The sequence below is a fragment of the Leptinotarsa decemlineata genome, unplaced genomic scaffold, assembly GCF_025532065.1.
Source record: "Leptinotarsa decemlineata unplaced genomic scaffold, Ldec_3_MD MMD2_tig00026314_RagTag_RagTag, whole genome shotgun sequence".
NCBI classification, from domain to species: Eukaryota; Metazoa; Arthropoda; class Insecta; order Coleoptera; family Chrysomelidae; genus Leptinotarsa; species Leptinotarsa decemlineata.
This window is the reverse complement of record NW_027412684.1, coordinates 7,744,349-7,772,340: the sequence shown is the minus strand read 5'-3', so window position 1 is coordinate 7,772,340 and position 27,992 is coordinate 7,744,349. Positions and strand designations below refer to the sequence as shown.

General features: G+C 35.5%; 1 protein-coding gene across 1 annotated transcript in view; it reads left to right on the top strand.

Annotated features, from left to right (window-relative positions):
• Positions 1-18,022, top strand: part of LOC111505619 (ATP-binding cassette sub-family G member 1) — a 144,329-nt gene extending 126,307 nt beyond the window's left edge. The window contains exons 6-9 of the mRNA XM_074181614.1: positions 3,386-3,651; positions 3,792-3,960; positions 13,033-13,289; positions 17,337-18,022. Of these exons, the coding sequence (XP_074037715.1) occupies positions 3,386-3,651; positions 3,792-3,960; positions 13,033-13,289; positions 17,337-17,750 (1,106 nt within the window). The 3' untranslated portion in view covers positions 17,751-18,022. The remainder of the gene's footprint in view (positions 1-3,385; positions 3,652-3,791; positions 3,961-13,032; positions 13,290-17,336) is intronic.
• Positions 18,023-27,992: the final 9,970 nt, after the last annotated feature.

The window sequence follows — 27,992 nt, the reverse complement described above, 5'->3', positions numbered from 1 at the left end:
GTCTTCAAAGTCGCTACCATTATCTTCACAGCTTGTGTCACTTTCCTTCATTCGTTGAACACTTTCGTGCAGACGTACCTGAGATGTACTTGGGTGGGGTACTAGTGTATCAGTTGTACGCAGGATAGGTCTAATAACTGACGGCACAGTAGCATAAACCCACTTGGAATGAATTTGGCGGTCAGTTCCTCTTATGTTTACCACGCAAAAATAACAGTCGTCGTGGTGATTCGAAGGTTCACGCCAAATTATAGGACTATTAAAGTTCAAGGGATCCCTCTTTTTATTTTTTCATAATCGTCAAGACTCCACACACGTTTTACACAGTAAATTCGGTATTAAGGGCTTGTTGTTTGTTTTCAATGGCTGTTGAAAAACTCCATGTAGGAATTTTTCACGAAGTCCGACACATTTAAACAGAATTTTTTGAATGTATATTTGCCACAAATGTGACAAAATCTATTTGGATTGTTTACACAGGTCACAGGACAAAGTCATTAGAAAAAAAAAACGAAACTAGTATTGCGTTGACAAAAGCAATATCAACAGTCAAATAGAGAGTACATTTTAAGGGGGACTTCAGACAGAATCTTTCAGGATTGGCTCACTCCAAGGCGTTTATTCACCCTTGGAAGCTTGATACCAAACAGTTGTTGAACTACAGTAGGGATAAAGTGCGATGTTTAACAGGCCTTCTTACAGGTCACTGTTATTTGAATCATTATATGCAGAGACTTGTACTGTCGAAAGACAATGTGTGTCGCCTCTGTTTGGAAAATGATGAAATAGTAGAGCACATACTTTGTGCCTGCTCCGCTGAGCACTGAATCACGTTTCCAGAGTTTGGCAGAGCCGTACTCTTACCATCTGACGTAAAAGACCACTCACCATACAAACGAATCCGCTTCGTTAAGAAGCTGGGTTTATTTGGTCGAGTGAGAATAGGTGTGAGGTCGGATACACCCACTCACTTTGGACCTAATCTAACCTCACATTTTAAGGGGGTACCTGTATCTCCTAATCTAGAGCTGCTAGAAAAAATCTGAAAGTAGATTTAAGTGAGTCTAAATTAGTAAACAACAGGTGAAAAATATCATGCAACAAAAAAGTTCGATTTCGTTGTGCAGTGGCTCAAGAATTTCGCAGTTGTCGGTTGAGCCCGTGGCTAATGTGGATATATGATTGAAGTCGGAGCCACATATTGAAAGGATGTCTTCACACAGTGGTATAGGAACTACTTCAGGAAACTACAAAAATTGCAATACAAATAATGAAGTTGGAAAAGAAGTGAATAAAATATTACAGTAGGTTTTTAGGAATCTCCATAGCGAGAAACAAGAACCATTTGAGAGAGTTCAAAAACTTCAGTTTTTCTTCTAGTTTGTGGTGCAGTTCATTAAAAAAAACAAAAATATATAAGGAATTTGCGTGAATCTGACAAATCAGATGGAAGGTTAAGGTTGTTATCATCTATGCCATTTCAGGCCTAGAAATGTTTTTCTCGGATTGATTTAAATTCGTAAGTTTATTATTCTGGTTTTATATTTATGGTTGTTCTTAACTGTCCCATCAGTAAAAAATGTGTGCTGTCCAAAGTGACTTATTGTGAGGCTTATCCGGGTTATGATTTCAGAACGTTACTAGAATGAATTGAAAGGAGCATATTTTAGGACAGATTAGTTTTTGGAAAAGAAAAAGTTTTGGTCACACATTTCATCTTTATACAAAAATAGAGGGAAACTACCGAAGGACGGAAAAAAGCAGCAAAATAAATTTTTCACCAAGTTGTATAGATCATGCATAGACGTTACTTTTAGATACAAACTGAAAAAAAGCCCTCATGAAACAACTACTTTCAAATGAACATTCAATTTCACGAAAATAAAGTACATTTGAAACTACCTTCATATAAAAATAGAATTATGGGCGATCTTCATATAATTGATTGCTTCATTTCTTCTCCCATATTTTTTTGTATGAAGATGGAAAAGTAGAAACCCGAAACCCTTTTTTTTAAATACAAGAATAGATCCTGAACTACTTGGGAACTGTTTGAAAAGAAATCTATGAACGAAAACTATGACTGAGTTACTTGAGCAAAAAAAACATTAATTTAATGAACACAATTGAAAGAATACCGATTACTATATCAATTTAAAAATCAAGGTTATCAGTAGGTTATTGATTATTATAATCTCAAGAGAAAATTTTGATATTTGGGAAAGAAAGTTTTTGGCTTTCTACTACCCCATCTTGATAAAAAATGTTGGAATCTTCCAAAGAACGGAAGGAAGTAGTCAGTTTGAAAATAAATAACAATACATGGATGTGTAAATCATGCAAAGAAGATACTTTCAGACAGAAACTGGAAGAAAGCCCTCCTGAAATAGCTACTTTCATATAAACATTGAATTATTACACGAAAAAAAAATTCTTTCGAAACAAATACTTTTATATGAACACTAAATTATACAGAAGATAATTTTCTCTACTCAGTTTGAATTCCTAACATTCGTTATGGAATTAAATCAGATATCATTCACAAGAGTTCTACTTTAAATGAATGGTAACAAATTGCACTTACATGGAACAGTGTCATCCTCACTGGTAGACACCGATGTTTCGCCGTAAGACACTTCCTTCCTTCCTTTGGAAGATTCCCACATTTTTTATCTGAGTAGTAGAAAGTCAAAAACTTTCTTTTCCAAAAATTAATCACTCCAATAAATATAACCCCTTCAATTCAAAATTTTGATAGTTCTGGAAAATTTTTTCGATAGTACGAAACGACCCGAACACGAATCAAAGTATCGAAGCAGTCAAGAACGGCCTGCGTCGACTTCATCGAATCCCTAGTACGCAATTTTTCTTCTGACGAAATTATTTGACTTTTGTTACGTTGGCAAAAGTGCACTGATTTAAATGGCGCGTATTTGTATTGAATAATTACTCACTAAGATATTACAGTTTGAAAGTAGACTCATATAAGAGAAAGTAAGAGTGTGAGAGAGTTGATATTTTCGATTCATTTGTTTATTACAAAATTTTATTTCTGGCCTGCAACAAATGTGTTTTCTCTATAACTATTTTATCCATCTATATAGAAAAATGTTTACTTTGTTGTACCTAGAAGAAACTTCTATGCATGATCTACACATTTCTGTCAAGAACTTTTGTATTTATTTGGTTACCATACCTTGGAAATGAATTTTCTCAGAATTCACTGTTCTATGTGTGGCATCATCTACTTATAAGATTTTTCGCGCGTAGAAACTTCAAATAGTTTGTTTGATATTTTTCTCTGATAACGTCACTTGTCCATTGATGCACAAAAAACAAAACTTGTTGATTTTTTGTTAATAATGGAAATTTTTTTTCTTTTCAGTTATAGAAGTGTGTTGTTACGAGTACGGAGACTTTCAAGACCGAATGGTATCTGTGATAGACAATGGAAGAAATTCCTACAATGAACAAGCACGTGAAGCTGAACTACAAGTAGTTGAATTAGGTACTGGTACTAGTATATCTTCGATAAGGCCTGATGTGGATCTATCGGAAACTGGATCATCAAATTTCGAACACGAATCCGGCTGGATGAGACAGTTCAGTATTCTGATTATGAGAATGTGGTTACAGATGTGGAGAGATAAGGTGAGATACACGTGTTTGTAGTTCTTCCTTTCTTTCTCTAATTTGAATCCTTTGTAAGTGAATAAAAAACAGTATCTGTGTGATATTCTTCATTTAGTTGTCCCCAGTCATTCGTTTCTATTCCTTTTTTCAATTTTCAGAACTACCTGCTACTTCGAACTGTACTGCACTTGGTCTTAGGTGTCTTTGTTGGTTTCATATACCTAGGAATGGGTCAAGATGGATCCAAAACCATATTCAACTTCGGATTCTATTTCTGCTGCCTTATCTTCTTCATGTATATACCTATGATGCCAATTTTACTACAATGTGAGTATGAATAGAAATCACTGTTTCAATTTTGTACCTTTTATATCAGTTGGAATATAATCACAAGTATCATTACGTTTCTAAACTTTGCGAGTAATGAAGTCAAGTCAAACCGAACTAACGATAAGAGAAGTTACGAAATTAGATTTAAACTTAACACCGTTCTGCATCGCATACCAGATGTGTTACGTGGAAATATTTCAATCATAAAATTGAGTTTTCTGATTACTTGGCAAAAACAGGCACTGTAATATATAAGACACTCATATCTCAATTTCAATACAGCTCGATCACTTTTTATTTGAAAATTATTATGCAAACTACTACCCTCATTGGTTGACCTGTGTCAATAAGTTCGTAGATAGAAGCGCAGTAAAAATTTATACTAGAAATATAATTCATTTACCGAAATATTAGTATGTTATTCTAAAATGTTGATCGAGAGAATAGTTATGATTTTTAATTGGCTTGGTTCATAAATGGAACATTCGGCAGTCTGATTTGAAATTTTCTGAATTTTTCAATTTTTCAGGATGGTATAAATTACGGATACTATGTGTTCATTGGAAAAATACAGAAATTCATTATTCCTGATTTTAATAAAAGTGAAAGACGAGACGGGAATAACAGCAACCAGAACTGTTATATTTTTTTGAGGAAGAGCAAATTGACAGAAATATTTACCTCTTTCTGAATTGAAAACGACATTGGAAGAAGTTCAAATTGCGTTCGAAATTGAAATGGAGGCCGGCCGTCTGATGCTCCATAACCTCAAATATTTTAAGCAACGGAAATTTCCATTCAATCAGAGTTTTATTCCAGAGATCATAAGAGTCCAGCTGAGTCATTTTTCCCAATGAAACAAAAAAAAAGGCGAACACTGTAACTGTTTTCAACTTCTACAATGTTATATAGGGCGAACGTAAATAGTACCCTCTGTTCTTTATTTTATAACGGGCAATTTATCAGAGTCGGCCACATTTTTTGTAAAAAAGAAGTAATTTTTTCAGTACTTTCTGATGAGAAAGCCATCTACTACAACTTGCCACTGAAGTAGTATTTAAGTAGAAATGGGGTTTGGTGACATTTCGTATGAAATGTTTTTAAATTCTTTATAAAATGGCTTTTTTTTAGTTTCGATATCCGCTTGTGGAGATATCGATGTTTGAATTTCTCAACTCCGACACCCTTTGTCAAATTTTTTGAAATAAATGTTAATTGGGAAGAAAACTGAATCATCAACATCTGTCGCAATAGATAAGTGTTGATTCTGAGGGTATGAAACAAGAGCATTCTATTCATTAAAAAATTATTTGAGCAAATGTTCAAAATGTTTACTTTGCATCTCCTTCCTCTATTATTCCATGTTACGTAACATAAACTCTTGATTTGATATATCCCAAAGAAAAAATTAGAGAGGTTCCAAATGCGTTTAACGAGCAGGCCATTCCAACGAACCGCGCCTACCAATAAACATACCACTGTATGTCTGATCCAACCAATCCCTCACAGACCTAAAACGATGTGGGGGCACACCATACTAGATTTTTTAATTCATCGTGACTGAAGAAATGAGGTCCAAGTATTCGGTCGTTATTAATTACAGCCTACACATTCAAACGAAACCGAACTTGTGGTCTGACTTCTCAAAAGTGTCCTGGATTATTTTCACTCCAAATGTGCTCATTATTTTTATTAAAAACACCACAGTTCAAAAAAGTACTTTCGTCGGTCCAAACAATGTTTATCAAGAAGTTTGTAGGGTCTACCCTATTCGAGAGCCAGCTACAAAATTCTATCCTTCTCTCAGGATCACGTGGATATAATTTTGGTGAAGAATGTATTTTATGACATTTCATACCACTTTTCATGAGTTCCCTTCGAACGCTCGTCTATGGTATATCCATTTCTGCCGAGACTTGATGCGTTGATTTGGTAGGATATGCTCTTATCTAAAAATTACCAAAAATAATTATACCTCTTCGCATATGGAAAGAACAATTATTTTACCTCAGCTGATAAGTTGTTTCATTGTTCCAAGACATATTAGTATCCTTTTCGACCCCCCAACAAACTCATCGAAGGAGAAAGGGGAATTGTCTGACCTCCGGTTTGAAAACATAACCTCAATATAACTTCATGACATGGCAATTGGGATAACCGATCCCTGGGTTTTTGTGGCATTGAATTGAACATGGTTCAATTCAATGCCACGTAATTACTTCTAGATTCTCGTTAAGATATTCAACCTCCTGCTGCCAGTGAAGATGTGCTTCCGCAGCCAATGTCCTGGAATCCAAATGTAATGACGAGATAAGTATGCTGTCGTCAGCAAAGCAATATATTGGATTCTTCGTTTTATCCAATAAGTCGTTGATATACAATAAAAAGAAGGTTGAAGACAATATGTATCCCTGAGGAGCACCAGCGTTGATGATGAAAGTAGAGATATCCATCGATGGCCACTTGCAGGGAATGTTCTTTCTGGAAGCTGAAGGAGTCATATACAAAAATCATTCGACAAGCCATAGCATCGAAGTTTGGCCAGTAAACCCTCATGCCACACACGGTTAAAGGCTGTAGAAAGATCAAGCGCAACTCTCCATGTTTCTCGATTGCGTTATTCCAAATATGGGTCACATACAATAGAAAGTCGCCTGTTGATCTTTGTTTCCGAAAGCCATATTGATGATCGCTCAAGATCGCCCAAGATGTTGAAGCCTTTGAGGATATAGTAGTTTACGGCTTTCTCTATGATTTTTGATTACACCGATAACAAAGCGACTGGTCTATAGTTATTTGGAAGAATTTTCATGCCCTTTTTGGGAATAGGCTGAACGCGAGCAATCTTCCAACAAGCCAAAAAACCTCTATTTTGTAAGACAGTTTGAAAATTCTGCAAAATACTGGTGCGAGTTCATTTGCGCACTTTTTAAGTCCTATGGTGGACACTTCATCAGGATCAGACGCCTTGTTGATATTGAGCTGTTTCAAAATTCGCCTGACTAGAAGCTTGTGTTAATGTGGAATTGTAGATTTTGTAAAGTTCTGATTAACAGCTTCAGCTACTTACCAGAAGGATCTAGACCCGTTGAGAGTGACAAGCAGTTTATCTCTTATTCTCTGATTGTTAAGTTTCTTGCTTTCATTTATCCGAAGTTTGTAGCTGTTGCGAACATCAACAAACCTAGTTCAGTTTTCGGCATTTGGGATTTTTGCTGGTACGAGATTTTTGGAGGCGACAGCTTGCTCCCAATTTTTTTGGACCAAGGTTTGCCATAGGAAGGTAGTTTCATTGAAAAAGGTATATATGCATCCATTTTTAGAGCTAAAGCAAACATCTAGCCAGGGGTAATTTCGTAAATGGTCTTGAAGATCTTTCCATTCAGCTGATCTGTAATGCCAAACTCTGCGCGGCTTATATTGTTCCCCAACATTTATCGGTAATTCACTCAACACTGAAATGAGATTGAGGTCAGAAGATCCCAATGAAGACCTTATGGTGACTGTGTGAATTTCTGGATTAGTTCAGAAGAACAGCATATTCTACATCACGGTCCGGAATCTTGGTTGGCATTTATGCTCTGAGTAAGTCTGCTGCTTGTTACAAAAGCCTCAACTTCACGACCTTGTTCGTCGTTGATATTTGAAAATTTGAGCCATTCTATATTGTGGTAATTGAAGTCACCGAATATTGAAATTTCGGCATTGGGATGATTGATTTGCAGAAAGTCAATGGTGTTTGCAAGTGAAGAGAATAGTTCCCTATATTGTGTATCGCAATATATGAATTTGATTATCTTCTGTGTAATATTATTTTGAACCACATATCAAAGTTTCGGGGTTCCAGCATTTTCTCTCGTTGACAGGAGAGATCGCTTATGATTAAAAGAGATATTCCAAAGTTACGTCTGATTCGGGAGTGGAAATCATAGCCGGAATATAGAAAATGGACGGGGTTTGTTAAAGCACTGACTTTGGTTTCGGTGAGTGTAAAAATATAAGCACTATTTGATTGCAGATGTTGGTGCACTGAGTTTATATTTGAGTTGAGTCCTCTGAAGTTCCAGAAATCTATTTTGAAGTTGCTAGTGGTCTCTTAGCAACTACAGTTACCATGCTATTTTCCTGTGGACTGATGTTAGAAAGACCCTGCTGACTGTCAGAAGTAGTGGTTTTAGAATAACTTCTGCAGGATGATGCCCTTGAATCAACTCCCACCCGGAGATCCGATTGGGAAGCTATTTTACCTCCGGAGTATTTTGGTTCTAGGAGCGCCATCATGCATTTTTCTTTATATTTCCACCTTTGAATCCAGAAACAGCGGCACAGCAACGAACCGTTAACAACTTCATGCTGCCTGAGCCGTTGCGATGGTATCTCACGGAGCGATGCCGGATTTGACCAGCATCTACTTACTATTTACATTCAAAAAAAACGCCGAAAATTGAATGGACTGATAAAATATTTTCTCTGTTTTTCAACTAAAGCGGAAAAATATGGAATATTCTAGAAAATGCATGACTACATCCAAATATTTATATAAGACGAAGCGAAGCACTTCACACTCATGTGAAAATGTAATTTTAATTATCATAATCACGATCTATCTTTTGAGAAATATCAGCCTGTCTACCGGGTAATTTTTCAATACATGTATCCTTGACTTTTTCTAGGAACTCAAACATGAACATTATGTAAGAATATCGTGCTTCATAATTCGAATTTCAAGGTCATTACCATTATAATATTTGCAAATGAACCTGAAACTTGTCACATTTTTTTGCCAGCATCATTATTGCTTCAGTAGTTGGATGTAATTTTTTATCATTCCAATTCATTTTTTTTTCAATTCGCGATGTTAACCTTACTATTAATATACATGGCAAATAAAAAATATTACCAGCCATCAACAGGTCCCGTCGATTTTTGATTTTCTGGTATTTTCATCCACCAAGTAACGGTAGGAAAATATTTTCTGCGCATTGTCGTTGAACTTTTTTTCCGGTAGTTTCAGAATTTTGATTTGTGCAGGTTAACTGAAAGTTTTCGCACACTCCGAGGTACTTTTGTGGTGATTCAACAGCACTCGTCGACGATCTTGTGAAGCAAGAACTTTTCTATGAGATGAGTTTCAGTCATCTCCTGATGATGATAACTTGGCTGGTAAAACGCACGTCGATATGTTCCAAATTTATCTTACCAAAACAAAAGCATTTTTCACTACCCAACAGTGAAAGCCAAAAATCTTTTTCCCCTAGTTTTAGAAATATTCGGGAAAAAACGAACAACTTTTTTTGTTCAACTAGAAACAAGATTGTTTACAACTTTTGAACTAGTTATTTTGGTGAATTGGAATTAGGAATCAATTGAAATATCAAAAATAGTGAATAGCAATAGGAATATTCAATTTGATTGAATGGTTTTACAGAACTTACTTTTTCAATATATATTATACAGGGTGTTTCCTAACTACGGTACAAAACTTCAGAGGGTGATTCGTTAGGTTGGTTTAAGAAAAAAGTTCCTATGAACGAAATCATCTGAAAGAGCAATTCGTTCAGGCCAGTTTCAACTCCCTACACTGTAGGTTAATGAACTGAAACCCCTCAGAAAACTGTTCTACTTCTCTGGCTAATACCACGAAGGGCGTTAGATTATATCTGACAGGTGTCAGTGCAGGATTCTTCACTGAAATTATTCCTGCTATGCTGTTGGCGATACAACTGCCGCAATCGATTTTCAATTATTGAAACACACTTGCATACCATTTTCGAGCTGTTTGGCCACACCTCAATGCAATGTAGTGTCTATCAACATAAAGTCGATGATTTCCGATATCTGAAAATCGAATTCCTTCACAGTATTATTCCTCGAACTGAGGAAAGAAAACTTTTTACATATAGTCAGTGAGCATACTTTAAGACTGGCTATACATCAAATCATCTAAAACAACAATTTGTTTAAGTATGCCCACTGGCTATATGTGAAAAGTTTTCTTTCTTCATTCGAGGAATTGGGCAAATTTGGGATATACGGTTGGATACCTCGTGTTGGTTACCTCGTTCACAGGCAGATGGGGCGATGACGAACCTGTTGTTTCTTGTCCGCTCCAACCAAGTTCGAGGAATGATACTCAGAAGGAATTCGATTTTCAGTTATAGGAAATCATCGACTTTATGTTGACGATAGACATTACCTTGCACTGATAATTTATATTCAAACTAGTACATTTATTGAGTATGTAGGTCATATAGTTATATAGTAATATAGTCACTATAGCTATGAATGTAGAAGTCACTCATTTAACACTCACTAATTCATCTCTGTTTCTCCGTACTGGTAAGTCCTAGGAAACTAAAATTTGGTACAAAGGTTTTTCTTAGGTCTTGGATGCGCACCAAGCAAAAATTTTTGAAAATTTCAACTGGAGCTCTCCCCTGGGAGTAAAAGGTGTGCCCCCTGGGGATAAAAGGGGTGCATTTACATATGATAATTACCTTTTCAACATTGCTTCTCCGTACTGATTTTCGGAGGCTGAAATTTTGTATGTAGGTTCGTTTCATATTGTGGATGTATAGTCTATCCATTCCCAATTGGAACGGCAATGAAAATAAGAGTACAGTCATAAAATTTTTTTGCCTGTGGCCTCTAGTCGCCCAGATAGTAAACGTGCTATCAAATGTAGTTGAGGAGTAAAGGCTCGGCTAGCTGGACTGACTAAATATTAATTTTTTGTCCGTTTCACAATATTTCTTCATCAGTACCGTGTGTTCGTGGGGTTAGGTGAGGTAGTGAGTGGTTTTGCAAACCGATTTTTGAAAACTTCTTCTAGAGATCAATTAACCTAACACCGAAAAATCAATTAGTATATTCATCATTTAACAAACAAAGTCCACATCGGACCAAAAAACTTCAGGTATATAAACAGCAAACCCTTGTCTATATATTCAGTATCAATTTGATTCTCCTGAAGATGCTAACCTTGTTAGCGAAACGCGCGTCGAGTGCAAAAATATCAGTTTGGTGTTAGGGTAATTGATCTCTAGAAAAAGTTCTCATCTTTTACACCAAAGGTTCCAATCTCATCGTTTAAACCGATTTTTGTGAAAATCTTAGTGTTTTTGGGTACTTTCATCAATATGGCTTTCTGGAGACCTTCTGAAACAAATGATAACATTACGTGTGAGGAATCTGTGTCAATCGACAGGGATCCGGAATTTGAAAATGAGGACTTACATGTTCAAGTTCAGCGAGTAATTTTTAATATTCATGAATGCTTGAAGAAGGAAAACTGTCACATTTCACAGAATGCTATTGTGAATAGAATATGCGACTTAACGAAACTATCTCGTTCGACAGTTCTTCGATTCAATAAAATAGGGGATGTCATTGACCATGCAATGAAACGAAAACAAAGGAATAAAAAATTCGCAAACGTTGATGGTGCTACAAAAGATGTGATTTGGTGAACAATTTATGGTATATAAAAAAATGAAGTACCAACCTTGGAAATGATTTGGTATAAATTACTCGACTATCCCGATTACAATTACAAATCTTTAGAAACTCTACGAGGTGTCTTATTGTCTTGTGGTTTCAAATATAAAAAATTGAACAATCGGATGGTCATAATGGAATCGACACGCATTGTTCAACTCCGACAAGAATATTTGAGGCGAATGAAAAGATACCGAGAATCCAGCAGACATATAATCTACCTCGACGAAACTTGGTTTGACACCCATGACGTTGTCAAATATGGCTGGATAGACGAAACCAAGTATTGTGCTTTGAACTCACCTTCTTCAAGGGGAAAACGTGTTATAATTTTGCATGCCGAGAATGATAGTGCTTTCTTACCTAACGCTTTGCTTCTGTCGGCCAAAAATATAAAATATTCGTTTGCTGATTACCACGAAGATATGACTGCGACTTTATTCGAAACCTGGTTCAGTGAGCAGCTTCTCCCAAATATTCCTACAAACTCGGTTATTGTTTTGGATAACGCTTCATATCATTCTCGGTTATTGACTACAATACCAAACAAAAACACAAAAAAGCAGACATTGTTGATTTCATGCGAAATCATGACATGGAAATACCCGAAAAGATTCCAACGAAGAAGGTATTACTGGCGACCATAAAATAACGTAATTCCAAAAAAGAGTATATTATTGATTCGATGTGTGAAAAACGTGGTCATATTCTCTTACGTTTGCCTCCATACTATTGGGCGTTCATTCCAATTGAAATGGTTTGGGCCACAATGAAAGAAAGCTTGCGGAAATGTAATCAGTCACCGACTTTGAATGCTGTGGTGCTTGACAATATGAGGCGAGTGATAAATGAAGTAGGTGATAGTGATGTGCGGAAGAACTGTGTGACCCACGTTATAAAAGAAGAGAACAAATATTATGTGCAAAGTTCCATAAATCCGATCGTTATTCAACCCGATGATGATTCCACCTCATCCGAATATAGCGAAGAATAATTTTGATTTTTCTAGCAATTTTGTTGGCCTCTATTATTTTGTAAATATATGTTTGACGAGAATTCGTTGTGATTATTTGTGTTTTCATGGTATTTTAGAATTTTCTAAATCAACCTTGAATTTCGAAGTTTTTCATAATTACCTATGGTGAAAAAATTCAGTTGAGATAACTTTTTCATGGGGTGATCAATTGCTATAATTGTATGAAAAAGTAACTGAAAATCTACCACTGAAAAATAATATGCCGACGCCTATGTCGAGGCGGGAATTCCTTCTCTATGCTGTTTCAATTGGTATTGGAAATACTATACAATAAAAGAGGATTTTTGAATATTCGAACTGGGGCGCCAGATGCGGGAAAAAAGACGCGTCCATAAAACATATTTTTAATCACTGTTCCGACATGCCCTTGAATTTCCGATGGGTGAAGAAGCTATAAAAGTCTCACAATAATCTGTTACCTGAATACGTTATGGCCATTTCCATCACATATTTTGAGCATTGTTTTCATCACATTCAGTCGCATTTTCATTACAAAATGACGGTTTATGTTTCATAATATATTGTTTTGTTTTTAGTTCCACAGGAAATCCAGTTAGTGAAAAGGGAACACTTCAACAAATGGTACCGACTGAGCGCGTATTTTTCCGCTCTCACTGTATCCACAATACCCATTCAGTTGGTTTTGGGAACGATGTTTGTTGTGTCGGTGTATTTCATTACGGATCAACCTTTGGAGCTTGATAGGATGCTGATGTTTTACGTCATCTGCATGCTAACTGGAATAATTTCTGAAAGTCTTGGTTTGCTGATATCTGCTCAGTTGACAGTTGTGGTAAGTATTTGAATAACCACATTTAATAACACTTGAGCCAGTCAAGAATGAAGTAGTGTGTTTCGAAACGATCAATAACGGTCATCGTTGAATGCTAGATGTTAAAACTTTCATTGCTGAAAACTATCGATGGATTTGAAATCGAGTGAACGAGAAACGACAGAAAGAAAGAGAAAAATATATAGCAGTATAAAAATTATTAGAGAAGATGGAAAATATTTAATTTTTCACGTCAAACATGAATTAACATCGATTCGGGATATAAAACAATGTGAATTTTGGAGGTTAATGATTTTTTTTGTTATTTCTGCTGAAACTAGACCTTTTTCTGAAAAAAGTTGGATACAAAAGTTATAGGAAATATCAAGATCTACAACATACATGAAAACCATTACCATATTACTTGGAATTTTCCGAGAAAAATTGAAAAATGTTTGTTTTATGCTCTTAATTTTTTTCTTGGGAACTTTCAGATGGTATGAGAAAAAGTACCAATATTATGGAAAAATATATCAAGAGATGGGTATTACTAAAAACACCCATATTTTGAAAAACATATTCTGGCAAATCCTTCAATGTTACTGTTATTTCTTGTTTACTATCTGGAAGATGTTTCAATGGCATCATCGCTATCTGTAGAGTAGGGAGGATGAGTGTAGGCCCACAGCACTCAGGCCACATCCTTCCGAGGAGTTGTCCTACTAGGTCATCGTCCATCCTGTCCTTTCCAGGAAGGTGGACAGGTCACTAGGAGATATCTCCTTTATATCGGCAGGTGTAGGCCAAAAGTCACTCTCTTATTGACGATAACATCACTGCTAATTTTTGAAAGAAATTGCTTCCAGAACAACAATATTTTGATGATGATGTGTTTTTTGAGTTCAGCATCAGAATATATTCCCAAATATCATATCATATCATGACTAAAACATACAGTTTTCAGTATGCGTAGCAAAAATAAAAAACTTTTTGAAAAATTCCATAAAAAAAAATAGTCCACTTGGACTAACCCGATGAAGGAAATATTAAGAGCATAGAGTTCATAGATGGATCAAAAACACCTTCCGGTTCCGGTGCAAGTGTTTTTAGTCGCAGACCCAGGACAGAGATATATACCTGCCTAGGAACCTATGCGACTGTATTTCAAGCGGAAATTTAAGATATTAAATTGTGTGTGGAGAAATTGGAAGAATCCAACCTGACACACAAGTCAATAAAAATATTCTCGGACAGTCGAACGGCGTTGAAAGCTCTTGGCTTCTACCGAGCAACGTCTAAATTGGTAGCAAATTGCCAAAAACGACTCTGCTCAATAGGAAGACTTAACATATTGTCAATGGTCTGGATTCCTGGCCATACTGGCCTGGAAAGCAATGAGGCTGCTGATTCTCTTGCAAAGGAGGGCACTGTGCAGCTTCATCTGACCAGAACATGTCACTGGCATCGCTTTAGGCTTTGCCAAACAAATACTGAACACCTGGATGGCAAGAAGATTTATGGACTTGCACAATTTTCCAGGATTGGCTCACTCAAAGGCGTTCATTCACCCTTCGAAGCTTGATGCCAAACAGTTGTTGGACTACAGTAGGGATGAACTACGATGTCTAACAGACTTTCTCACAGGTCACTGCCATTTGAATCATTATATTCAGAGACTTGGACTGTCGGAAGAGAGTGTGTGTTGCCTCTGTTTGGAAAATGATGAAACAGCAGATCATATACTTTGTGCCTGCCCCGCTGGGGACCGAATCAGGTTCTTAGATGAATTTCACTAGTTCGGACTTCCATTGTCTACTATATAAAATGATTTGAAATCCCTGAAACAACTAAAAAAGAAGAATTGAAAATGAATAGCTGAAAATAACAATTATATTAACCAAAATGAACCTGAAATGAAATAATAGTGAGATAAAATATAAGTAAAATTGAACAATTGAACAGAAATGAATAAAAATAAAGAAATGAAAAAAGAAAATAAAAATAAAAAGTTGAGAGATTCCAAGTCACGTTAGTTCACGATGTTTCGATTGTTAGTATCTACAATCGTCTTCGGGTGATGACTGGACTGATTCCTCCGAGAGATGACTATTTATAGGTCGTTCGAATACTTTCACTTATCCCCGCTTTCCATTTTCCGCTTCACTGGTTCCGTGGGAGATGACCGTTTTGGCGGGAGTTGGCCATTTTTTGCTTGATGATGGGTTTCCATATGTTGCGTATTTCTACGCTGGCTTGGCTGAATACGTTGTTGGACAACAAGTTTGCGGCTTCCTTGAATTTTCTCCTAAACCAATGTTCCTCTCTGTGCAAGATCTCAGCTTGGGACCACTCGAAGTTGTGTTGATGGGTCCAAAGATGGTCTGCTATTCCTGTGTGCTATCCCCTCGCTGTGTGTTTCTTGTTCTCGGCAATGCGAACATTCAATGGCCTCTTAGTTTCACCAATATAGGATTTCCCGCACTCACAGGGTATCTGGTAAATGAAATTCTTGGAATCGCAGTCCGCGTTTGGTGGCCTGGTTTTCGTGAGGCTGCTACGGATTATGTTACCGGATCTGAAGCAGGTTATGATGTTGTACTTGGAATCACTTCTTCTTATCCTCTCCGATAATCCTCTGATGTAGGGAAGTGCAAGCACTGGTTGTGACGGTTTCTCTTCCTTGCGAGGCTCCTGCTGTCTTTTAGCCAGAGTCTTTTCTACCATCGCTTTGGAGTAGCCATTCCGTTGAAGATAATTTTTGATGATGTCTAGTTCCTTCTCGAGACCTTGATGATTCCTCTTTGAGTTGATTGATGGTGGTTGGATTCATGGTTCAGATACTGTCCCGTATGAGTGGGTTTTCGGTATACAGATGTTTCCCACTTAGTGTCGGTCCTCTTCACCAAAATGGAAAGCGGGGATAAGTGAAAGTACTCGAACGACCTATAAATAGTCATCTCTCGGAGGAATCAGTCCAGTCATCACCCGAAGACGATTGTAGATACTAACAATCGAAACGTCGTGAACTAACGTGACTTGGAATCTACCAACTTTTTATTTTTCATTTCTTTATTTTTATTTATTTTTGTTCAATTGTTCTAATCCACTTGTATTTATTTCACTATTATTTCATTTCAGGTTCATTTTGCTTAATATAATTGTTATTTTCAGCTATTCATTTTTAATTATTCTTTTTTAGTTGTTTCAGGGATTTCAAATCATTTTATAGTAGACAATGGAAGTCCAAACTGGTAAAATTCATCATGAAACATTGTCAATCACCTTCAAATAAACAGGTTTTTAGAGTTCCACAGAGCCGTACTCTCACCATCTGATCTAAAAGACCACTCCCCATACAAACTAACTGGCTTCGTTTAAAAGCTGGGTTCATTTGGTCGAGTGTGAATAGGTGTGAGCCACAATAAACCCTTGCGGGTTGCGGGGGAGGGTCGAATAGACTCACTCACTTTGGACCTACTAACCTAACCATATCGTCTGAAAGGAAATAATTCAACCAAAAAATACCACTAATTGAAAAAAAAAGTTTTCAGATCATGAATATTTTAGGCTGAAAATGGAGTATTTTTCAGGTTCAACTTTAAAAATGGTTCATACAATAGTTATGGATCTTTGATTTCCTACAACTTTTTTATTCAATTATCTCCAATAGGAGGTTTAACTTCGGTGGAAACCATGAAAAACTATTTTCTACCTATAAAATTCACCCCATTTTTTCTCCCCTACTTTGTTTGCTGAAATTTACCTAAAATGGTAAAATGAGGTAATTTTTTAGCGAATTCAAAAAATAAAAACCATTTTTTATGAAAAAGTTATATTTTTTGTAGTAGTAACCTTTTCGAATATTTGTCGAGTTATTTCGGATGCGTGTTTAAAGATCTATTGACTATACTGTGATTATATCAATCTTTTTTCCCCGGACACGATCTCACTTTCCGAAAATCAACAAGTACACCCTTTTGCATAAAATTAGCATGCTTAATTTTTTGATATTTCATATTTTTCAATTGAATCTAGTTGTCCATCCCTGTTTATACCTTTTTTTTTCAGAACGCTATGTTTGTTGGTCCTGTGGCAACTGTACCTTTCATGCTTCTGGCTGTATATGGATTCGGAACTGGATACGACACAATTCCAACTCTGATCAAAATAGCGATGTACTTCAGCTACCTCAGGTATTCCTTGGAAGGTCTCATACACGCTATGCTGAAAGATAGAGAAAAATTGGATTGCCCAGAATCAGAAGAGTTTTGTATCTATACCGACCTTCAGTACTTCGTTAAGGACATGGGGATGGAAAACACCGTCTACTGGAGGGATGTTCTAGCTCTAATTGTCATACTTGTTCTTTTCAGGGGGGGAAGTTATTACTTGCTGCGGCAGAGATTATCGCCGAACAAAACGTTTTTGGCGTTGCAGTATATAGGGAGGTTTATCAAATCTCGATTAGGTTTGACACGGTGATAGCATTCGTTAGATAATTTACTATGTCTATGTTTGTCAGAGTGTATATTGTGATACACACCATTGTGATTTTTCAGGAGAAAGTATGTGTTATAGGTTATAGAGTTTATTATATGTAGAAGAATTGAAAGATGACTACCTGAAATCATCCATGACTTTTCCAAATCGTTGAAATGTGTATAGAGTCTTGGAGAGAAACATACATCACAGTTGAATTCAGTGTTACCGCCAAGTGATTACTTACTTTTGAAATATTAAAAAGTGGAATCATAGTATTTGTTCTTTTTTTTATCCTGAAATGTTCAATGGAAGTTCCAGAATTTGAGCTGTAATAGTATATTATGCAACGATCATGTAATGATGGTTATTAAGACACGAGCATTAACCGGAATACGAAACGAGCCGAAGGCGAGTTTTGTATGGTATATGCGAGTGTATTAATAACCATTACATGAGAGTTGCATACGCTATTTGTTCTAAACCCGATAAATAATGAAAAACTATAAATATTATATTTGTATTGAACACATTTACAGTAATTAACTCATATTTTTTTAAAAAAACACAAACTTAATGGTATTATCATGGATATGAAAACTATAAAGATTCTAATTATATTTATATTGAATATAACAACTGTAATTAATCTGATCTTTTAACAATATTGGAGTCGATGGTATTCCTTCTATATCGCTGTTTTCAGACATTTTGATAATATAGGTAGGTAATATCAAAACTGATTTTGACAAATAAAGCAATTAATTACTTAGGTTAGAATCTAGGACAAACAAAGGAACAGGATTCTTGATTGAAAAATTATGGGTTTCTATTGGTTGATAATCTGTATCGTTATGAAAAATCTGTATCATAATGGACCTCATTATGAAACGGATTATGGTCATATAAGTGTATTGTTAAAGTACGTGTGTAGAAAAATAATTTTTTCGGCTACCTATTCACTTTTCGGAGACGTTGTCTCTGAGAAAGTAGCACAGCAGGTATGATTGTAATAAATGCAGTTGATCATTACCATAGTAGCCAAATATCGAGTGACAGCTATTTGATACGAAATTTATGATGGAATTGGCCGATACTTGATGAAAATCCATAACTAACATATTTAAAAAACACTTTATTGTGAGAATTGGTCTTTTTATTCACAAAACTACTTCTATGCTCTTTGATTCTTTGGGAAAACGTTCTCCCTGTTTGGCCAATATACAGTTTTGAGCAAGAGCCACAAGTCTGCTTATATTTTTTTCCCAAATGTGGAAACTGTAACCTAAGCTCATGTAATTTGATTCATTACAAAATATAGGTACTTTAAATTGTGAAATTAGGTATATTGGGCATTGAAAATGTAGAATATAGTTAGTAAAGACACGCCCGAGGAAGCCGTCGTATGGCGAAACACGTGTTGCATTTTTGTAAAACTGTTTTGTGAAAATATCACAATTAAATGTTTTTTGAATACTTCCGATATGAAATTAGTTGACATTTTGATTTTTCATAGTTTGCATGGTATTTGTTCGCAATTGTTATAAACTATGAAAAGCAGCAGCAATAGTGATATTGGAAATGTGCCTTACGAAATTTCCAAGGCAGCAGTTGCTGCTGCAACACAATTGTTGCCTGAAAAATCAAAGTTCAGGTACGAAAACATTTATGATTTGTTCTTGAAATGGATGGGTGGATATAAAGAAATGCAAAACTATTAAATAGAATATAATTTTGGCTTATTTGGCGCAAAAATCTGAAACTGTCAAATCCTCTACCTTGTGGAGTATGTTAGTGTCTAAGTTATAAAGTACGATTTTATTGAAGAAAAATGTTAACATAGCTATCTTCTTAATGGTAATTGCATTTCTCGAAGGTGAGCATGTTGGTTATAGAGTAAAGAAATCCTAGGTCTTCAACAGCAAGGAGATCAAATTCATCAGGAAAGCAAATAATGAAATATATCTAATGCTGATGGTAATTTCAACAGAAAACTACGTTTGTAGGATATGAAATTATCAACGTATATTGATTGCTTTATTTCCACGTTAGCTGTTGCGTGTAGACGTAGACACGTTGCTTGTGAAAATACCTACCAGAATCCATAACACATATGGAGAGAACTTTTGATGTTATGAGCAAGAACACATGCTGTTGTATAGGTAGTATTTATCTTTACGGCCATCCCATACTCCACCTAACAGATTATGTTTGAAATATGTTGTTTTTTTCCGTTAACCAGTTATCGCACCCCTACTAACGACAACCCTCAAAAGTCGAAACTTGTGCGAGCTAAGGACTACCGAGGTCTTACCTTTTAACGTGTGATTCCTAATACGTGAATTACAAAAAAGGATATAGTTCGATTCAAAGTTTTAGGAATCTCGGATTACGAATCGCAGAATTTTAAAATTGCCGAATCATAAAAATTACACAGGTCATGGCATTCGTCAAACTTCAGCGACGTTATTTGCTGATAATGGTGAAACAACTTTGAAGAGACACGCTGACTGAATGTCACCAATGTCGTTGAAGGATATATAGACAATTTCCATTTTATTTTATTTTTACCTAACAGACAGCATCGCCTGCCCAGTAACAGAGTAGCACAAAGTGATAAACAGTTGTACAAATCAGTATGTCTGTAGCTAATGAAATACTTACAATTAAGTTACTAGATAGAAAAATTGAAAATTAGGATGTACAGATATTAACTGATATTTCAATGCATCAACTGATAGAGAAATAACCTAGAGACTAAGCAAGAGAAATTTTGGAGTAAAAATCAATTATAATATAAAATGTGCTTCAAACTGTTTTGAACCTAACCTAACCTAATCTAAGCTAGATAAATGTTGGGAGAAAAATTAATTATAATATAACATGTGCTTCTATTTATTTTGAATCTCACCTAGCCTAACCTACGCTAGAGAAATGTTGGTGAAAATCAACTATAATATAACATGTGCTTCAATCTTTTTTTGAAAGGCAACATTTTTCTGGAAAAAATGTCCAGATCTAGATTGCTGCCAACATTTGAATTATAGCAGCGTACCCATCTGTAAAGTGGGGAGTTGAGAAGAAAATTTGTACTATTGCTACCTATAACTAGAAGTATCCTATTTGTTATTTTATATGATGTACAGTTCTGAATGAAAAAATTTAAGCAGTATGGTGAATCAGTAATATTGTTGAACAGTTTGTAGATCAAACAGATATCGAAGAATTTTCTTCTGAGCTCAAGATGTTCTATTCTAATTCATAAAATCTTAAATTGGATTCATATGAAAAGTAGTGCTGTTGCCTATGAAATCTGTAATTCAGAGTGTTGATGAACTTTCTTTGATTATTTTCAATTCTATTCGTTTGATTGATGTAGCAGGGGTTCCATATTACGGATGCATATTCTAGGTTAGGTTTCACAATTGCATTATGAAGGGTTGTGACAGAATTAATGTTCTTGAAATTCTTAGCAACCCCCAAAACAAAACCCAGATTCTGAAAACTCTTTCGAACAACTTTGTCAATCTGAATATCAAAAGCTGATTTAGTGTCCAAAGTGACCCCAAGGTCTTTCACAGAACTGATCTCCCCCCTTATGTTTTCCCGTTCATTGCGAGATCACAAATTGGAGGTGAATTGCTTCTGGTAAAAATGATCTCATTACATTTGTCGGGATTCAGGTGTAATTTATTGGCAATATAGTACGTTGAGAAATTGTCAAAGGCAACATCCAGAGCAATGTTTTCTTCAAGACATGAAACTGCTTTGTGAATTTTCAAATCGTTTGCGTAAAGAGCAATTTCAACATTATCAAAACACTAAGTGAAGTCGTTCAAGAAAATTCTGAAAAGGAGTGGTCCAAGGTGAGAGCCCTGAGGAACTCTAGACGTGACCGACCATAGCCGAGCCTTACAGTTGTTAATTGCTACAAATTGCTTACGACCAGTCAGGTAGGAGAGGTTGCCATGCATACCGAAATTACCAAGCTTCAAGACAAGGGTCGGGTGATAAACCTTGTCAAAAGTCTTAGAAAAATCGGTATACACTACGCAGGTGGAGACTCCGTTCTCCATAGATTCCAAAACTTGTTAAATGAATGGAATGGAATTGACTTACAAACAGAATTGAAATTGTGAAGACCATTCTAAAAGTATTAAAAGAAGTGATGAAGATGTGAAACGGAAGCTTCACGTTCTTATTCTGACTTCAACAAAAAGCATTTGAATATATAGCATTACAACAAATTGAATTCCTTCCGTATAAGCAATTGCTCGAATTTTTATATATATATATATATTAATATGAAGTTAGAGTTAGAATCTTTTTGTTAGTACCCATCTTCTGTTCGGATTTCAATATTTGATGCAAATAAGAATTGAAATGTTAAAAATTTTGTTCTACAAAGAAAAAAAAATGATGAAGAAATGCATCTCTTTTCGGTTCCCGAAAAAATAGTTTAAAAAAAAATCTGTTTAAAATCTGTTTTTTCGTTAATCAGCTGCCGCCCCCATACAAACAACAACTCTCAGAAGTTGAGAAACTTGTGCGAGCTAAGGACTAACGAGGTCTTACCTTTTAACGTGTGATTCCTAACACGTTAGTGTACGCAACACTCCTGCGAGTTCAAGAACAGTTTTTTAGACTCGCCTACGGCTCATTCTAGAGTTTTGTCTACTCGTATATCACTATTTTTTCATTCTGTACAGTAAATCGATTCACCATTTCACTCATCTGCGGCCGGCAAATCGAAGAATACGGTATCTGATGCTGTAATATGTTGCCTAGTAACACTTTTTGTTTTTTAAGTCAATGGTGTATCAATTTCGTTTTTTGACCAGTTCCCACTCAAAAATCATTATTCAAAACTTCATTGGAATCTGTACGAAATGTACAAGCTGTGACCACTACTTTTGTCTTTTTGACGAAAACTAAGATTTTAATTATAACAATAAAAATATTATGAAAGTAATTGTCATAATTGGAAGTCATAACCAACTAGAAAAATACATACTGTCTATTATCTATTAGGGAAAAACAATCAACTTTTTTAAAATCAGTAATTTTTATTTCTTCTAGATCTATATATATATATATATATATATATATATATATATATATATATATATATATGTATATATATATATATATATATATATATATATATATATATATATATATATATATATATACAAAGATTTTATCGAGTGTGTATGATGTACAAATCAAAAATGAAATGAAACAGTTGCCCACCTTTACACTTGGCTGCACCGCGCTTATGAGGCCAATAGCCAGAAACACGTGTCCGCGGTTTGCCCCCCTTTTTGGAGTGTTATGTCCACTAATTGTTTCATTTTTGATTTGTACATTATATATATATAAATATATATATATATATATATATATATATATATAATATATATATATATATATATATATATATATATATATATATATATATATATATATATCGATACATATACTTTTACTTTGGAATACTTTTAAAATACTACTTTTTTTGGACGTTTACTTATTGGAAAATATTGAAAAACTGTGGAATGGACTCCGAATTATCATTTCCCGTATATTGTGCTACACTGTAAGTACTAATTTCTAGTTTATTGGATCTTATATCTATTGATACCTAATAATGATCTCAGAAAACAACTATATATCTACCTCTTATGTGGTATCCACTATATGCAAAATACTGAGCCATAAATACAATTAAATTGGATGCTCTTTTTGCAGTGCATATTTCAGAATATCCGACAAATTCTTATAAAAATGGATACAATTGTCGTTTTGAGTATTCAATTTAGATAAACTTTGTCTTTTACACTAAGTAATTTGGATGAATCATTTTAAAGTTATCACGATGAGATTAACTTGACGCAACACAGTAAGCCATTACGTGTCGCGTCTATTGTAAGACGACGGGGGGCGGTCTGGACAATGAAGCGCCTTCGCCGAGAACGCGACCCGAACGTGGGCAGACGTGTGAGGGCGGACGTCGTCGACGATGGTGTCATTTTTGCGAATTTCTTTATAGGTAACATATGGTAACATAGGTAACAATACTTGTGAAATACTTGTGAAAACTACTTGTTTTAATTTGAATGAATTTGGTTATCTAGTTTTCTGAACCAGAATGAAAAAATTGAAAGAAAACAACCCTACGAACGGCTGCATTTACAAAATACTTGCAAGGCATATGAAATAAACGTAATATTTATTAAAAACAAAGTGTAATATTCAGAAAAAGTGTCAATTGGTGAAGGACGCAATTATGTGGTCGAGTAACAGAGATAAAATTTCCTCGTCAATAATACTCGTAATTAACTCGTTTATATTTCATAATGAATGATTTGATTAATCTGTCATGTTTATGCTGCTTTATCAGAATTCGTTATGATTTTTTTTTATAAAATTACACTAATTTTCAAATGAGATATTGAACCATTTCATCAAAACACTGATTTATTTTTATGAAAATGTAATTTATGTGTAATATGCTAATGAAATGGCTCACTATTACATGAATAAAAAGGAGAATCTGAGCTCCTAGATGATGATGATGAATGTACAGAATGTTTCTCTTCCCCCTACGATGGAAATGTTGGAATTTTCCCGATGTTATGGATTTATTTTCCGGTCATTCAAATGGTTCATTCGCTCCCCATCAATCAATATTTATTTCACTTACAAATGCGCCTAGACCAAGTTGGTTGGTTGTGTGTCCTGAATAATTTTTGGACACACAATTCCGCTTTCTTTTTCGATAAGTTTGTTGGGGTTGAAATGGACAACAAAATGTTTTGGCATAATCATGTCTGTTTCGAACCAGAAAACTGTACACACCTCAGTAACTTTTGATGCTTTCTAATGCTCATATCAGATATTCTTTGAAGTATTGTTCTCATGTATGGAGCTTTGCCCTTAAGCTTACCCTGAAGCTGCTGGATTCCATCCAGGAAAGAGCCATCCGCCTGATTGTAGATGCGAACATCACCTGCAACCTTGATAATTTGGAATATCGAAGAAAGGTTGGCGATTTGTCTCTTTTCTATAGATACTTTCACGGAAAGTGTTTAAATGACTTGGCACATTTGATTCCACCAAGAGCGGTATATATCAGAAATAAACGACGAACTGTGGCTATCCATCGTTTTGAGGTTCAACTCGAGACACCACGAACTTCATTATTTAAGAACTCTTTCATCTGGAGAACTGGGTTTATGTGGAATGAACTTCCTGAGAACGTTTTTCCAAATGTATTCAATCTTCATCGATTTAAATCCAATGTGAATCACTACTTTCGCACAGGCACCGTTCTTAGTGCGCCTTACAGACTTTCTTGTAGTGCTTGTATTTTGTCATTAAAAAGAAAAACATAGTGAACTCTGTTAACAATATAAAAGACAAAACATCAAAACGTTTCTATCTTTCCGCCTGCAGAAGGGACATTTCATTTTTGCCAAAAATAGTCTCCTTCATTAGGGAGATCCCAGAGCGGGGCCTGTGCGATAGTAGTGATTCACATTGGATTTGAATAACTGGAGATCAAGAAGTTTATTCCACATAAACGCAGTCCTTCAGGTGAAAGAGTTCTCAAACAGTGAAGTTTGATGTGTACCAAGTTGAACCTCAAAACGATGAGCAGCCACAGTCCGTAGCGTATTTCTGATATGTACCGTTCTTGGTGTCATCTAATGTGCCAACACACCTCCCGTGAAAGTATCTATAGAAGAGGGGCAAATCTCCAATTTTTCTTCGATGTTCCAGGCTATTAAAGTTGCACGTGATCTTCGTGTCTTCAATCAGGCGGATGGCTCGTTTATGGATGGAATATAGCAATTTCATGATATGTTTGGAGCTGACCTCAATACTGGGTAACAATACTCAAAAGAAGGTCTGATCTGAGCCTCAAAGTTGCTGAGGTGTGTACAGTTTTCTTGTACGGAGCAGTGTTCCAAGCTTTTGGGAAGCAGCCTTTGCAATTCCAGCGACACGATTGTGCCAAGTCATATTATTAGTTTCACCCCAATTCGAAATCACTTCTAGATCCTCATTGAAATGTGCAACCTCCTGCTACCTGTGAAGATGTGCCTCCGTAGCCGATGTCCTGGAATCCAAATGAAATGACGAGAAAAGTATGCTATCGTCAGAAAAGCACTATATTGGATTCTTGTTTTTTTCCAATAAGTCGATGATATTCAATAAAAAGAGAGTTGAAGACAATATGGATCTCTGGGAAATACCAGCGTTGATGATGAAAGTACTCGAGAGATATCCATCGACGGCCACTTGCAGGAAACGTTCTCTCAGGAAGCTGAAGAGTAGTACACAAAATGATTCGACAAGCCATTGCATCAAAGTTTGGACGGCAAACCCTCATGCCCTACACGGTCAAAGGCCTTAGTAATATCAAGCGCAACAGTCTTGATTCTCCGAGTTTCTCGATTACGTTTTTCCAAATATGGGTGACAAGCGATAGAATGTCGCCTGTTAATCTCTGTTTTCGAAAGCCAGCTTGATGATCGCTCAAGTTGTTGAAGTTGTTAAACCATTACGACTTTCTCCATGATTTTTGATATCACTGATAGCAAAGCGACTGGTCTATAGTTATTTGAAAGATTTTTCTTGCCTTTTTTAGAATAGGCTGAACGCGAGCAATTTTCCAACAAGAAGAGGAAACCCCTTTCCCATATGACAGGTTGAAAAGTCTGCAAAATACTGGTGCGAGTTCATTTGCGCACTTTTCAAGTACGATGCCGGGCACTTCAGCAAGTCCAGACGCCTTGTTGATATTGAGCTGTTTGAAAATTTGCCTGACTAGGCGCTGTCTAACAGTAATTTCCGGCATTGTGAATTCTAGTATGGGAATAGTGGATGGTACCTTTTCCAGATAATCGACTGTGGAGTGGGACCCAAATTGTTCAGCTAGTAGATTTGCTTTTTCTATGGCTGTTTTTGCAATTGAACCATCCGCTTGTGTTAGTGGTTGAATTGTGGATTTTGTAAAGTTTTGATTAACAGCTTTAGCTACCGACCAGAAGGATCTAGACCTGTTGGGATTGGCAACTCAAGTTATGTTTTGTCGAAATCAACCCAGTTGCTGTTTTGTTCTTTTGGTGGAAAACCACCATTATGATGTTCAATGGGTACTTTCACGCATCTGAGCAGTACTGATATGTATTTCATTAAAAATCCAAACTAGATCCCTATTCATGAAATCAATTTATTTTTTAGGAACAAAACTGAACGGAGATTTAAGCACCATAGGGACAATACGGCTATATTTTTCAAAATTTGATTGTTCTTGTGTTCTAGAAACTGATCACCTCTGCCTCTAGTGGGGTATAAAAAGGAAGATCCGTCGATCTCTCATAATTTGAAGTTCAACCTATCGGTATAACTAGCACACATTCAACTACCACTGTTATTGCAAGTGACACTTCTTTTAAAATACCTAAAAATAAAGACCTTGAATGGAATAATTTTCGATTTTGAAATAAGTACCCATGTATCCAAAGACAACGCAAAAAAAATACATCTTTGTAGCAATGGTTCATTTTTTCACTCCTTCAGGCAACTTCCTACTTGTATTCTGCTTGTTACAAAAAGTCAGTTGTGTCTGATCAAAATTCAAAAAATTAATTCAGGAAAATTGGAATAAAAACCAATATTAACGGAAATATTATTACAACAATGGGCAAAAACCTTGCCCATTGTTGTAATAATAACAATGGGCAAAAACCTTGCCCATTGTTATTAATAAAGATACTGTTTTCATCAAAGTTCAGTCAAAAAATCTTACAAAAAAATGATAGGTCTAGATCCCATGATGATCAAATATTTGAAACAGGTCGAAGAATTTTAATAAATCGAAAGGATGTTTTTATAATGGCTCTTCCAACAGGGACTTTCGATCTTTGACAATTGATAACAGTCATCTTGTTGAAGCTACATCTGTCAATTTACGTGGCATTTATTCAATCTGTTTTGCCACTTAACTATGTACTGATATAACATTCAATAACACTTACAAATAATAAAATTGTTTGTCATCAGTTCGGATTTCCATTGTCTAATATAATATAAATTGATTTGATAACCCTGAAAAAAATCAAAAAGATTAACCGAAAATAACAATTTTATTGAACAAAAAACTGAAATTACAAAGGAATAACATACAACAATAATCAAACAAACAAAAATTTAAATATTAATAAGACCTGAAAA